Below are 12,657 nucleotides of genomic sequence, written 5' to 3' on the forward strand. Positions count from 1 at the left end.
GTCACTCCACCATCCAGGACACCAAGATTCCGCACATGATCAGCATTTTGTAACTCTGAACCCCCAAGCGTAAGTCTGGTTGGTAGGTAAAGCTGAACTGTAGCGCTGCTCTTTGTTGGCGAGCTTAAAGACCTGTTTCACCAGGACTGAATCACAGCTAACTGGCATCACCCACACCTGGAGCTCAGCTAGACAACCATTTAGGATTGGTACTGGGTTCTCAGTACCTGGAGCAAGAGACAGGTCATCTGCATAGCAGTGGTAGACGATGGTATGACATCTGATTATTTCACCCAGTGGTAACATGTATATTGCAAAAAGCATAGGAGATAGGATAAGAACCATGAAGAACAAGCATGGCAATGATGAGTATATTTCAGAAGATTAAAATGGTTCCTCACCTGAGTGATGTCTATTGTGTACAATTTGAGTGATGTCTATTGTGTGTATATATCTATAGCTTCAGCCATGCACAGCTGTGCGTTAAAATACTCAAAGCATTCCTATCTCTAAGCAACAACATCAAGAAAGAAATCCAGACCATTATGTGGACTCATCAAACCTCGAAAATGAAATCACCAGGACTATGCCCACTAACCCTCTGGCAGAGAACATCAGTAGTACCTTACAGGCCTACCCCTCAAGGATGGACTACTCCACCCAGGGTACTCCTACGCGGTGCGCCGAAGATGGCTGCCGCACCTGGTACCCTGTGAGGGTGGAATACACAGCCCATGGAAGTTATTACTCAAAATGACTACACCAATCATGCATTATTCTTTCTTTGTCTTTTTTTTTTTGTCTGTCTGGTTTATCTTTTGATGTGTAATACTTAAATCTTCTGTATTATGTGCATTGTTTGAGTTCTAGTTGGCGTTGCGGATGGCTGCCTCAGTGCCGCTCTGCCAAGCAGCCTTCGTCTTTAGTCTTACATGTATAATATGTTGAGTCTATTGTACAGTTGCAATGTGCAGTATGAACTCATATGTGTAATGTGTGTAATGGATGCTATGTTTTTCCCCCTTCTTATGCCATGTATTCCCCTTTCATGTTGCTGCTTGGCGATGCATTGAACTACAAATAACTCCTAGTGTACACGAGTGCACCTGGCCAATAAAGCTGATTCTGATGATTTATGTATCAGAGTATAGAAATGACTTCTCACCTGTGTGACTTCTCTGATGTATAACAAGAACTGATTTGTGTGCAAAACATTTCCCACACTCAGAGCAAGAAAATGGCTTCTCACCTGTGTGACTTCTCTGATGTATAACAAGAACTGATTTGTGTGCAAAACATTTCCCACACTCAGATCATGGAAATGCCTTCTCACCTGTGTGACTTTGCTGATGGGAAACAAGTTGTGATTTGTATGTAAAATATTTCCCACACTCATAGCAAGAAAATGGCTTCTCACCTGTGTGACTTCTCTGATGTATAACAAGAACTGATTTGTGTGCAAAACATTTCCCACACTCAGAACATGGAAATGCCTTCTCACCTGTGTGACTTAGCTGATGGGAAACAAGTTGTGATTTGTATGTAAAACATTTCCCACACTCAGAGCAAGAAAATCGTTTCTCACCTGTGTGACTTCCGTGATGATTAACAAGACTTGATTTCTGTGTAAAACATTTCCCACACTCAGAGCAAGAAAATGGCTTCTCACCTGTGTGACTTCTCTGATGTATAACAAGAACTGATTTGTGTGCAAAACATTTCCTACACTCAGAGCAAGAAAATGGCTTCTCACCTGTGTGACTTCTCTGATGTGTAACAAGACGTGATTTGAGTGCAAAACATTTCCCACACTCAGAACATGGAAATGCCTTCTCACCTGTGTGACTTTGCTGATGGGTAACAAGTTGTGATTTCCGTGTAAAATATTTCCCACACTCAGAGCAAGAAAATGGCTTCTCACCTGTGTGACTTCTGCGATGTATAACAAGATCTGATATACATGTAAAACATTTCCCACACTCAGAACATGGAAAAGGCTTCTCACCTGTGTGACTGCGCAGATGTGTAACAAGTTGTGATTTACTTACAAAACATTTCCCACACTCAGAACATGGAAATGGCTTCTCACCTGTGTGACTTCGCTGATGGGTAACAAGTTGTGATTTCTGTGTAAAACATTTCCCACACTCAGAGCAAGAAAATGGCTTCTCACCTGTGTGACTTCTCTGATGCATAACAAGATCTGATTTCCATACAAAACATTTCCCACACTCAGAACATGGAAAAGGCTTCTCACCTGTGTGACTTCTGTTATGTATAACAAGTTGTGATTTGTATGTAAAACATTTCCCACACTCAGAACATATCAGTGGCCTCTCACCTGCCTTACCTGTGTGTGGGTTAATAGGATTTGTGTTCTGTGTAAAACATTTGGCATCTATAGAACATGGAAACACTGTATCTACTGTCAGAGCTGTAACAGATGCACCAATATCAGAGTGATCAGGAGAACATTTCCCAGGATCAGAGGGATCAGCTGATAGAGCTGGATGTATAATTGGGGTAATGGGATTATCTCCTGGAGAATCCTGTCTACTGTCATTATCTTTTATGTCACAATCCGGGGATAACATTAGATGTCCTTCTGTGATATTCCTGCTTGTGTGTCCATCTGCTGGAAATAAAATACATTATGGAAATGTGACATTTTCTGTAACAATATTAATCTTGTAAACAATAGGAGAAGACGACTCTCTGGGACACTTAATTGTAAATGTGTGTGTATAATAAAACATAACTTTTACTGAAGGCTTTATAATATTGTGTCTCAAACTATCATTGTGTCCACCCTCCTGAGAACACTCCCAATAACAAATGTAATATTATAATAAGACTTATATATATCTCTCTCTTGTACTGGTAACTAACCATGAAGTATAAATGGAGATGTAGTCACTCGCCAAGTCCTATGTCAGCACCAATGGAAAACAATGGATGGGGAACATATCGTATGAATTAGAGATTCTAGATGAATAATAACATCAGTCATATGAGCTGATGGATCAGAGAAATGTCTCCTAACGTTACTCCTGGAAGCATTGGTAAGGTAGCATTCCTTTATGTGTGTGCTCATACGCTGGTAAGCCTGTACATGTGTTACTCGCCCTTATATAAGGTATATTGCTACAGCAGAGTAGGTGTGGAACAAGGTATTTTACATGCAATACAACATATGATATCCTCTAATCATCATCTGCTAGATTATAATCAACTTTCTCTTAGGTCCTAGAGGACACTCGAGTCCATTTAGTACCATGGGGTATAGATGGGTCCTTTGGGAGCCACTGGCCCTTTAAGAGTTTAATAGTGTGGGCTGGCCCCTCCCTCTATGCCCCTCCTACCAGACTTAGTTTAGAAAATGTGCCGGGAGGAGCCGGTCACAGCTAGGGGAGCTCCTAGGAGTTTTCTTAGTTTTTCATTTTCTAGAGTTAGTTAGGTTACAGGAAGGCTGCTGGTAACAGACTCCCTGCTTCGTGGGACGTAGGGGGGGGGGGGGGAAGGATAGAAACCAACTTCCTGAAGAGATAATGGTTCTCTACTCCGCTGACAGGGCACTGAGCTCCTGAGGTTGCTGATCGCAAGTCCATGAGGCAACTGCTCACTTCCGCAGCACGGCCGCCACCCCGTAACAGAGCCAGAAGAAAGTAAAGCGGTGAGTACAGCGCCGGTAGCCCGGTTAGCGGGTCACCGGCGGGTATGGTGGCACAAGGGTGCTCTGACAGGCTGCACTCCAGGAAGGCTCAGCAACACACAATGTAGGCGCTTTGAGGAGCGTCCTGAGCCAGCGCGGATAAATCCTACACTGGTCACGCAGATAACAGGGGCTAATATACCTGTTATCACTAAAATCCTCAGGCCAGTATAAACAATTAGTGCAGGAAGCCGGGCGCCATTACAAGGGGCGGGGCTTCCTCTCAGAGCGGATCCAGCACTCACCCGCGCCATTTTCTCCCTGCAGATCATAGGAACTAGGACACTGACAGGGAGCGCTGCCCTCCCTATTAAGGTCAGTCAGTCAGCGCCGGGCTTTTATCATAATAACTGTCTACAGGGGCGCTGTGTGGCTGCTCCTTATACTCTGTGTCTCTCTGAAGGTACTCTGGGGGAAACTGTGTCTGACATTTTCCTGTGTGTGTGTGTGTGTGTAAGTGTGTATATCCACATTACCATGTCTAAGGACTCTGTGTCCTGTGCTGCAGAGTGTGTATCTTCTCCTGAGGAGTCTATTCCATGTACTCAGGACTGCAATGTGCTGTCAGCCTTCTGAATCCGAACCCCCATGGGTGGATTCTTTAAGGGGAATGATATCCCAGATTTCAACAAGGATGTCACATACTGAGAAAGAGACGCAGGTGTTGAGACAATCTTTAGTAGGTTTGAAGTATTCAGCTCCCACTACTTCATCTAAAACCCCACCTACATACCCCAAAAAATGTACACTTGCCCAGATAATGCAAGCTGACACTGATACCGACTCTGATACAGGGGACGGTGATGGCGATATGCAGGGGGGGATACATCCATTGCTAAAGGGGTGCAGCTAATGACTGAAGCCATTAGAGATGTTTTGCATATTTCTGAGAAGGTTCCGGAACAAGTAGAGGAATCTTATTTTACAGTAAATAAGAAGTCCTCGCTTACCGTCCCTGATTCTAAGGAGTTAAAACTCCTTGTTTGAAAAATCTTGGGAAAACCCAGAGAAAAAATTCCAGATCCCTATAAGACTTCTCATTGCTTTGCCTTTCCCTGAAGAGAATAGGAAGAAGTGGGAAAACCCACCTATAGTAGACGCTTCTGTACCTAGGCTGTCTAAAAAGGTGGTTTTACCTGTCCCTGGTTCAACCGCCATAAAGGAGCCGGCTGACCGCAAGATTAAGACTACGTTTAAATCACTATACAGTACTACAGGTGTGGCTTTAGGGCCCACTATTGCTTGTGCATGGATTTCTAAAGCCATAGTAAAGTGGTCAGGCATCTTACTAGAGGACTTAGATACTATAGATAGGAGTGACATTGACTTGTTTTTACATCACATACAGGATTCTGCAGGTTTCATGGTGGAGGCCATGAAGGACATTGGCCTGCTACTTCCATGGCTGTCTCGGCACGCAGAGGACTCTGGCTACGTCAATGGACTGCGGATGCAGTATCTAAGAAAAGTGTGGAGAACCTGCCATTCACAGGTCAGGCACTATTTAGGGACGCATTGGATTTGTGGATTTCCACTGCCACTGCGGGTAAGACAACATTTCTTCCCTCCGCAGCAGCACCAGGTAGAAAATCTTATCGTACACCTACACTGCAGTCCTTTCGGACCGCAAAATTTAAAAAATCCAACCCTCCCATCTTCTTTAGAGGAGGTTGGGGAAGATCCAAAAAACCTGCACCAACAGGTTCCCAGGGACAGAATCCAGGTTCAGCTACCTCCAAATATTCAGCATGATGGTGGACCGCTCAGTCTGGAGATCAGGCAGGTGGTAGTGAGACTAAAAAATTTCAGTCATGTCTGGGCGTCATCATGCCTAGACCCCTGGGTGACAGATATTGTTACCCAGGGGTACAGACTGGAGTTTCAGCAACTCCCACCTCACAGATTCTTCAAATCAGGCTTACCAGGTTCGCGGACAGAAAGTGCTATTCTACAAGAAGCCATTCAAAAACTGGTACGCACAAATGTTATTGTTCCAGTTCCACCTCACCCAAAAATCAAGGGTTATTACTCAAACCTGTTTGTGGTACCAAAACTGGACGGTTAGGTAAGGCCTATATTGAACCTGAAGGCGTTGAACCCCTACTTGAGGGTTTTCTAATTCAAGATGGAGTCTCGGAGAGCGTTAATCTCAGGTCTGGAGGAGGGGGAATTCCTAGTATCCCTGGATATCAAGGATGCGTACCTTCACATTCCAATCTGGCCGCCTCACCAGGCCTATCTACGGTTTGCACTACAGGACTGTCACTATCCATTCCAAACATTGCCATTTGGCCTCTCCACAGCAACGAGGGTGTTCACTAAGGTACTAGCGGAGATGATGCTCCTCCTACGCAAACAAGGAGTGAACATAATTCCATATCTGAATGATCTGCTAATAAAAGCATCTTCCAAGGAGAAGCTGTTGCAGAATATTTCACTCTCAACTCAACTACTCTGGGATCATGGGTGGATCCTGAACCTTCCAAAGTCCCATTTGGAACAGACAAGGAGACTGCCCTTTCTGGGGCTGATACTTGACACGGAAGTGCAGAGGGTGTTTCTACCGGTGGAGAAAGCTTTGGTGATCCAATCAATGGTCCGGGATGTCTTGAAACCTCCCTGGGTATCGGTTCATCGGTTCATTTGCCTTCAGGGGAAGATGGTATCCTCCTACGAGGCTCTACAATACGGAAGATTCCATGCACGCTTCATCCAGCTGGATCTCCTGGACAAGTGGTCGGGATCGCATCTTCACATGCACCAACGGATATGCCTGTTGCCGAATGCCAGAATTTCACTACTCTGGTGGCTGCAAACTTCTCACCTGCTCGAGGGCCGCAGGTTCGGGATTCAGAATTGGATTCTTCTAACCACAGATGCAAGCCTCAAAGGTTGGGGAGCAGTCACCCAGGGGGAAAACTTCCAAGGAAAGTGGTCAAGCCAGGAATCGGTCCTTCCAATAAACATTCTGGAACTAAGAGCCATATACAATGGCCTTCTAAAAGTGGTTCATCTTCTGCAATATTGAGCCATGCAGGTTCAGTCAGTCAACGTCACAGCGGTGTCCTACATAAACAGGCAGGGTGGAATGAAGAGCAGGGCTGCAATGTCAGAGGTAACAAGAATCCTCCTCTGGGCAGAAAGACACGCGCTGGCACTGTAGGCGATCTTCATTCCTCAGTAGACACGATCTCCTTCCAGGAGAATGGGGCCTCCACCCGGAGGTATTCACAGAAGTAAAACGCAGATGGGGTGTACCTCAGATAGAAATGATGGCCTATCGCCTCAACAAGGCTCTTCGGAGGTACTTTTCCAGGTCACGAGACCCACAGATAGTGGCGGTGGACGCCCTGGTGACTCCATGGGTGTTCCAGTCAGTATATGTGTTCACTCCACTTCCACTCATCCCAAGGATTCTCAAACTAATAAAAAGATAAACAGTTTCGGCGATCCTCATTGCTCTGGACTGGCCAAGGCAGGCTTGGCACGCGGATCTTCCGAGGCCTCTTCCTCTTCGCGAGGACCTTCTACTGCAGGGGCCGTTCGCCTATCACGACTTATCGCGGCTACGTTTGACGGCATGGAGGTTGAATGCCAGATCTTAGCTTGGAAGGGCATTCCGAATAAAGTTATTCCTACTCTGATCCAAGCTAGGAAGGGGGTAACGCATTACCACCAGATTTGGAAAAAGTATGTGTTTTGGTGTGAATCCAAGAAGTTTCCTACGGTGGAGTTTCAACTGGGACATTTTCTCCTCTTTCTGAAAGCGGGTGTGGATGTTGGCCTACGCTTGGGCACCATCAAGTTCCAGATTTCGGCCTTGTCTATTTTCTTCCAGAAACAATTGGCTGCTATCCCTGAGGTTCAGACTTTCTTGAAAGGAATTCTGCACATCCAACCACCCTTTGTGCCTCTTATGGCACTTTGGAATCTTAATGTGGTGCTGCAGTTCCTGCAATCGGATTGGTTCAAACCTTTACAGGAGATGGACGTAAAATGTATTACTTGGAAGGCGGTCACGTTGTTGGCCTTGGCTTCTGCCAGACGTCTGTCAGAATTGGGGGCATTTTTGCACAAGAGCTCCTACTTGATTTTCCATGAGGATAGAGCTGAGTTCAGAATGCGTCAGCAATTTCTCCCTAAGGTTGTGTCAGCTTTTCATATCAACCAACCTATTGTGGTGCCAGTGGCTACTGACACCTTAATTACCTCAAAGTCCATGGATGTCATGCGGGCTTTGAAAATCTATGTGAAGAGAACTACTCATCACAGGAAGTCGTACGCACTATTTGTACTTTATGATCCCAACAAGATTGGGTGTCCTGCTTCTAAGCAGACAATTTCACGCTGGATCAGGCTTACTATCCAGGATGCTTATTCCACGGCAGGATTGCCAATTCCAAAATCTGTTCAGGACCACTCTACCCGTAAAGTGGGTTTTTCCTGGTCAGCTGCCCAGGGTGTCTCGGCTATTCAGCTTTGCCGAGCAGCTACTTGGTCACGGTCGAACATGTTTGCTAGGTTTTACAAGTTCTATACTTTGGCCTCTGAGGACCTCAAGTCTGGGCAATCAGTTCTGTAGGAACCTCATCACTCTCACTCCTGTACTGGGAGCTTTGGTACATCCCCATGGTACTAAATGGATCCCAGCATCCTCTAGGACGTAATAGGATTTTAATTACCTACCGATAAATCCTTTTCTAATAGTCCATAGAGGATGCTGGGTTCCCGCCCTGTGCTTCGTATTACTGCATTGTTACTTGGTTCAGTATTGTTGGATCAGCCATTGCTGAATTGTTCCAAGTTGGTTAGTTCGGCTTTTTGTTATGTGTGAGCTGGTGTGAATCTCACCACTATCTGTGTATTTCCTTCTCTTGAAGTATGTCCGTCTCCTCGGGCACAGTTTCTAGACTGAGTCTGGTAGGAGGGGCATACAGGGAGGGGCCAGCCTACACTATTAAACTCTTAAAGTGCCAGTGGGTCCCAAAGGACCCGTCTAGACCCCATGGTACTAAATGGACCCCAGAATCCCCAACAGACTACGAGAAAAGGATATACCGGTAGGTAATTAAAATCCTATTTTTACATTCCCATCATCAGTGTATTACCTCTATACTCTCAATAGTAATAAGGATGATGTGTGTACGGTAAATATGATACAGAGAATTACATATCAGAATCTATACAGCTGCCGCCATACTTCTGCTTCTCATACGTGTGCTACTGGCAGCAGTGAACATCTGAGTGAGAGTGCAGGGAAGACAGCAGAGTCTGATGAGAAAGAGATTGGATCTGCCTTTGCAGGGATGTACCACACCTGTCACCCCTGTTAGTTTATAAAAAGAGGATTTTGGTACTTACCGATAAATCCATTTCTCTGAATCCTCTAGGGGACGCTGGAGCATACTTATACATTAGGGGTGTGAAGCTTGCAACCGGAGGTGTGGCACAATCTTAAATTAGCATTGTCTGCACAGCCGGCTCCTCCCCCTTCACATCCCTCCTCCCTCAGTTTGGAAAATTTGACTGAGAGAATAGGACATGATACTATAGCACATGGCGAGGAACCGAACCGTACAACATATCAAACAGTAACCAATAACTCTTAACCGAATAACTAACGCTGTTTGTACGACTGTTTGAACAAGAACTTTGAACACAGCAGGTCGACAGCACCGAGGCGGGCGTCCAGTGTCCCCTAGAGGATTCAGAGAAATGGATTTATCGGTAAGTACCAAAATCCTCTTTTCTCTTTCATCCACTAGGGGACACTGGAGCATACTTATACATTAGGGGACGTCCCAAAGTTATCCCCCAGGGAGGGAGTGCAGCAGAGTCCTATCCTACAAGCCACCAGCAGAGGGAGCAATTACTCTATTGTAAAAACCTTTTCCCCTCTGATCTTACTAGCCAGGAAACCTGGCTCCACTGATGAGGGCGTATACCCTTCCTTTCAGCATCTTGGCGCCCTTTAGATATTAAAATATGGCTGCCACCGAAAAGTTATGTACACGTCGACCACGATCCCCCCAGTACTCTAAAAACTCACTACACCTACCACTACATACCGGACTCGGCTGCACTAATCATCGGTCCGGGTTCCACCCCCCCAACGGACAAAACTCAGCCCGTAGTCCTGTCGCGTCTCCCACTCTCCTCGCGCCCAACACGCGCTGACTGCCTGCATCAGTGGAGGGGAGCGCGCGGGAGTTTACCTCAGCATCATCCAAATAGCGGTGCCGGGAGCAGTCCCGTCCCTTTTAGTCATTACAGCGCCGGTGGAAGGAGCGCACGGAAGAACTCGTCAGCGTCCTGGCGCCCTCAGTCTGTATGCTGCACGGGCGGCAGTGGGAGCTGGGATGATGCGGCGGACACCGGGGACACTGCAGGGACTTTAACCTTAGGTAAAGTGACGGTGGAGGAAGGGTTTTAGCGCTCACAGTATCACTGTGTAAGAGCAGCTTGGGAGCAGGGAGCAGGGAGCGGGGAAGGGGGTGAGTGAATGCTGCGCTGGCAGATAAGTTTTTCAGAAGGCAGCAGCGTGCAGAGAGACTACATTATAAGATCTCCTGCACTAAAATCATAAACCTATGTAAACTAGGGCCTTCTAAGACATTCTGACTCTGTGCTGCGGATTATACTGTAGAGAGATGTAGATCCCTTTAGCTGGGATCCTTGTCTCTCCATTCTGAAGACCTCTGTCCCCCTTCTTTAGGTTGACGCAGCCTTTCTTCTTGTGGTCAAACCTGCACCCTCCTTTCATTTAGGAGGGATTGGGCAATCTGTCTTTATCTAAAGCCTGCACCCTTCTTTTAATTAGGAGGGATTGGGCTCAGTACAAAAAAAAAAAATATATATATATATATATATATATATATATATATATAAAAATGCTATATGGAGCAGGAGCTCCCATCAGTGCCTCCTTCCTCTTAGGCACAATTTTTCAAACTGAGGGAGGAGGGATGTGAAGGGGGAGGAGCCGGCTGTGCAGACAATGCTAATTTAAGATTGTGCCACACCTCCGGTTGCAAGCTTCACACCCCTAATGTATAAGTATGCTCCAGTGTCCCCTAGTGGATGAAAGAGAAATAATAAATAAGAGGAGCGTGGTCCATCCAGACCTGCTTTCTGAGCTCTCCTCACTAAGTGGCTTCTTATCTACCCTAACTGATAGCTCTCAGCCGCCGCTGGGACCAAGACACAATCTATTAAGTTCCCCACTCCTACTGCCCTAAAGCCGCTCGCTCCGCTCACTCTGGGCACCGTTCACTACCGCAGCCTAGTGACGCCTATGAAGCCATGAGCTGTATTCTGGGGCTATGTGCGCCCAGACTTTCCTGCACGCTTCGGATACCTGATTTGAAGGCGCTTTTGGCTCAGATGGGAGTACTTGCTCTCCAGATAACACAGGTGCGTAGCTCCCGCTACTGCTGGGGACAGAATGGGCTGCCCACAGTCACCGGAGCCCAGCGGTGATATTGGGGAGGGAGATGGCTGCCATTTTGGATCCTGGTGCGTGGCCATCGCATGCTTTGCCTTCTGCCTTCAATAAGGTTTAATATAAATAAGTGTCCTGACAGCTGGACCAGGGTCACTACACTAAATTGAAGCATTTGCCTGGAGGTGAAACTACCTTCTATTTATATAGTACCACTATAATCTACTTCCCTGGAAGAAAAAAAGACAAGGCTGAGATTTGAACTTTTATGGAGCCTAAATGTAGGCCCACATTGACAACAGCCAGCAGGAAGTGCAAGAAATGTCCCAGATGAAAATCCACAGCAGAATACTGTTGACCCTCACACCAAGAGACACATTTATTCCATATGCGATGGTAATGTTTTGATGCGACCATCTGACCGGCTTGGAGCATAGTCGAGATAACCTTGCCCGGTATCACTTTCCTGGCAAAAATCCTCCCAATATACTTCCATTGCATCAAACGTAGCCGTGGTAAGTCTGGATAGACGAACGGCCCTGGTGTAAGATGATCATCCTCAATTGGCAGAGACCAGGGGCCTACGAGTAATAAGGCTAGAATGTCTACATACCAGGCCCTGCGGGGCCAGTCTGGGGCAATCAGAATTGCCTGAACCCTGTCCCTTTAAATCCTTTGAGAACTCTTGGAATTACAGGAACTGGAGGAAACAAGTACACCAACCGGTAAATCCACGGTGTCGCCAGAGCGTCCACTGCTGCGGCCTGTGGATCCCTCGTCCCAGAACAGTAACGCAGAAGCTTCTTGGTAAGCTGAGAAATCAACAAGTCGATTTGCGGGTAGCCCCACCGATTAAATATCTGCTGAAACACTTGTGGGTAGAGACCCCATTCCCCCAGGTGCAGATCGTGTCTACTGAGAAAGTCTGCTCCCCAACTGTCTACTCCCAGAATTAATATGGCGGAAATGGCCTTGGGATTCCGCTCCACCCAGAGGAGTATCTGTGACACCTCCCTCATTGCAGCCCTGCTGTTTGGACCTCCTTGTTGGTTTATGTATGCCACAGTTGGTGCGTTTTCCAACCATACCTGTATGGCCTGATACTGAAGGATATAAAAGAGGTCAGCAGAAGGGCATTGTAAATCGCCCTGAGTTCCAAAACTTTTATCGGAAGGGAAGCCTCTTGATCAGACAACCTTCATTGGAACCGAGCCCCTAGGGTCACTGCACCCCAACCATGGAGGCTTGCATCCGTTGTCAACAGAATCCAATCCTGAATTCCGAAGTGTCGACCCTCCAGGAGGGAGATCAGCAACCACCATAAGAGGGAAATCCTGGCGTTTGGTGAAAGTCATATCATCTGGCGTATGTGCAGATGTGACCCAGACCATTTGTCCAGCAGATCCAGCTGGAATGGTCATGCATGGAATCTTCCTTAACGAAATACATCGTAGGAGGCCATTATCTTTCCCAGTAAGCGTATGCAAAGATGTACCAAGATTTT

The 12,657-nt window shown here is 46.4% G+C and overlaps 2 protein-coding genes across 2 annotated transcripts in view; one reads left to right on the plus strand and one right to left on the minus strand.

Annotated features, from left to right (window-relative positions):
* The window catches only part of LOC134984855 (oocyte zinc finger protein XlCOF6-like), a 155,536-nt gene that overhangs the window by 67,400 nt on the left and 75,479 nt on the right, over positions 1-12,657 (plus strand). The window lies entirely within an intron of this gene.
* The window catches only part of LOC134984853 (uncharacterized), a 92,154-nt gene that overhangs the window by 66,293 nt on the left and 13,204 nt on the right, over positions 1-12,657 (minus strand). The window contains exon 4 of the mRNA XM_063950330.1: positions 1,527-1,682. Coding sequence (XP_063806400.1) covers positions 1,527-1,682 — 156 coding nt within the window. The remainder of the gene's footprint in view (positions 1-1,526; positions 1,683-12,657) is intronic.

This window comes from Pseudophryne corroboree, assembly GCF_028390025.1.
Source record: "Pseudophryne corroboree isolate aPseCor3 chromosome 3 unlocalized genomic scaffold, aPseCor3.hap2 SUPER_3_unloc_88, whole genome shotgun sequence".
NCBI classification, from domain to species: Eukaryota; Metazoa; Chordata; class Amphibia; order Anura; family Myobatrachidae; genus Pseudophryne; species Pseudophryne corroboree.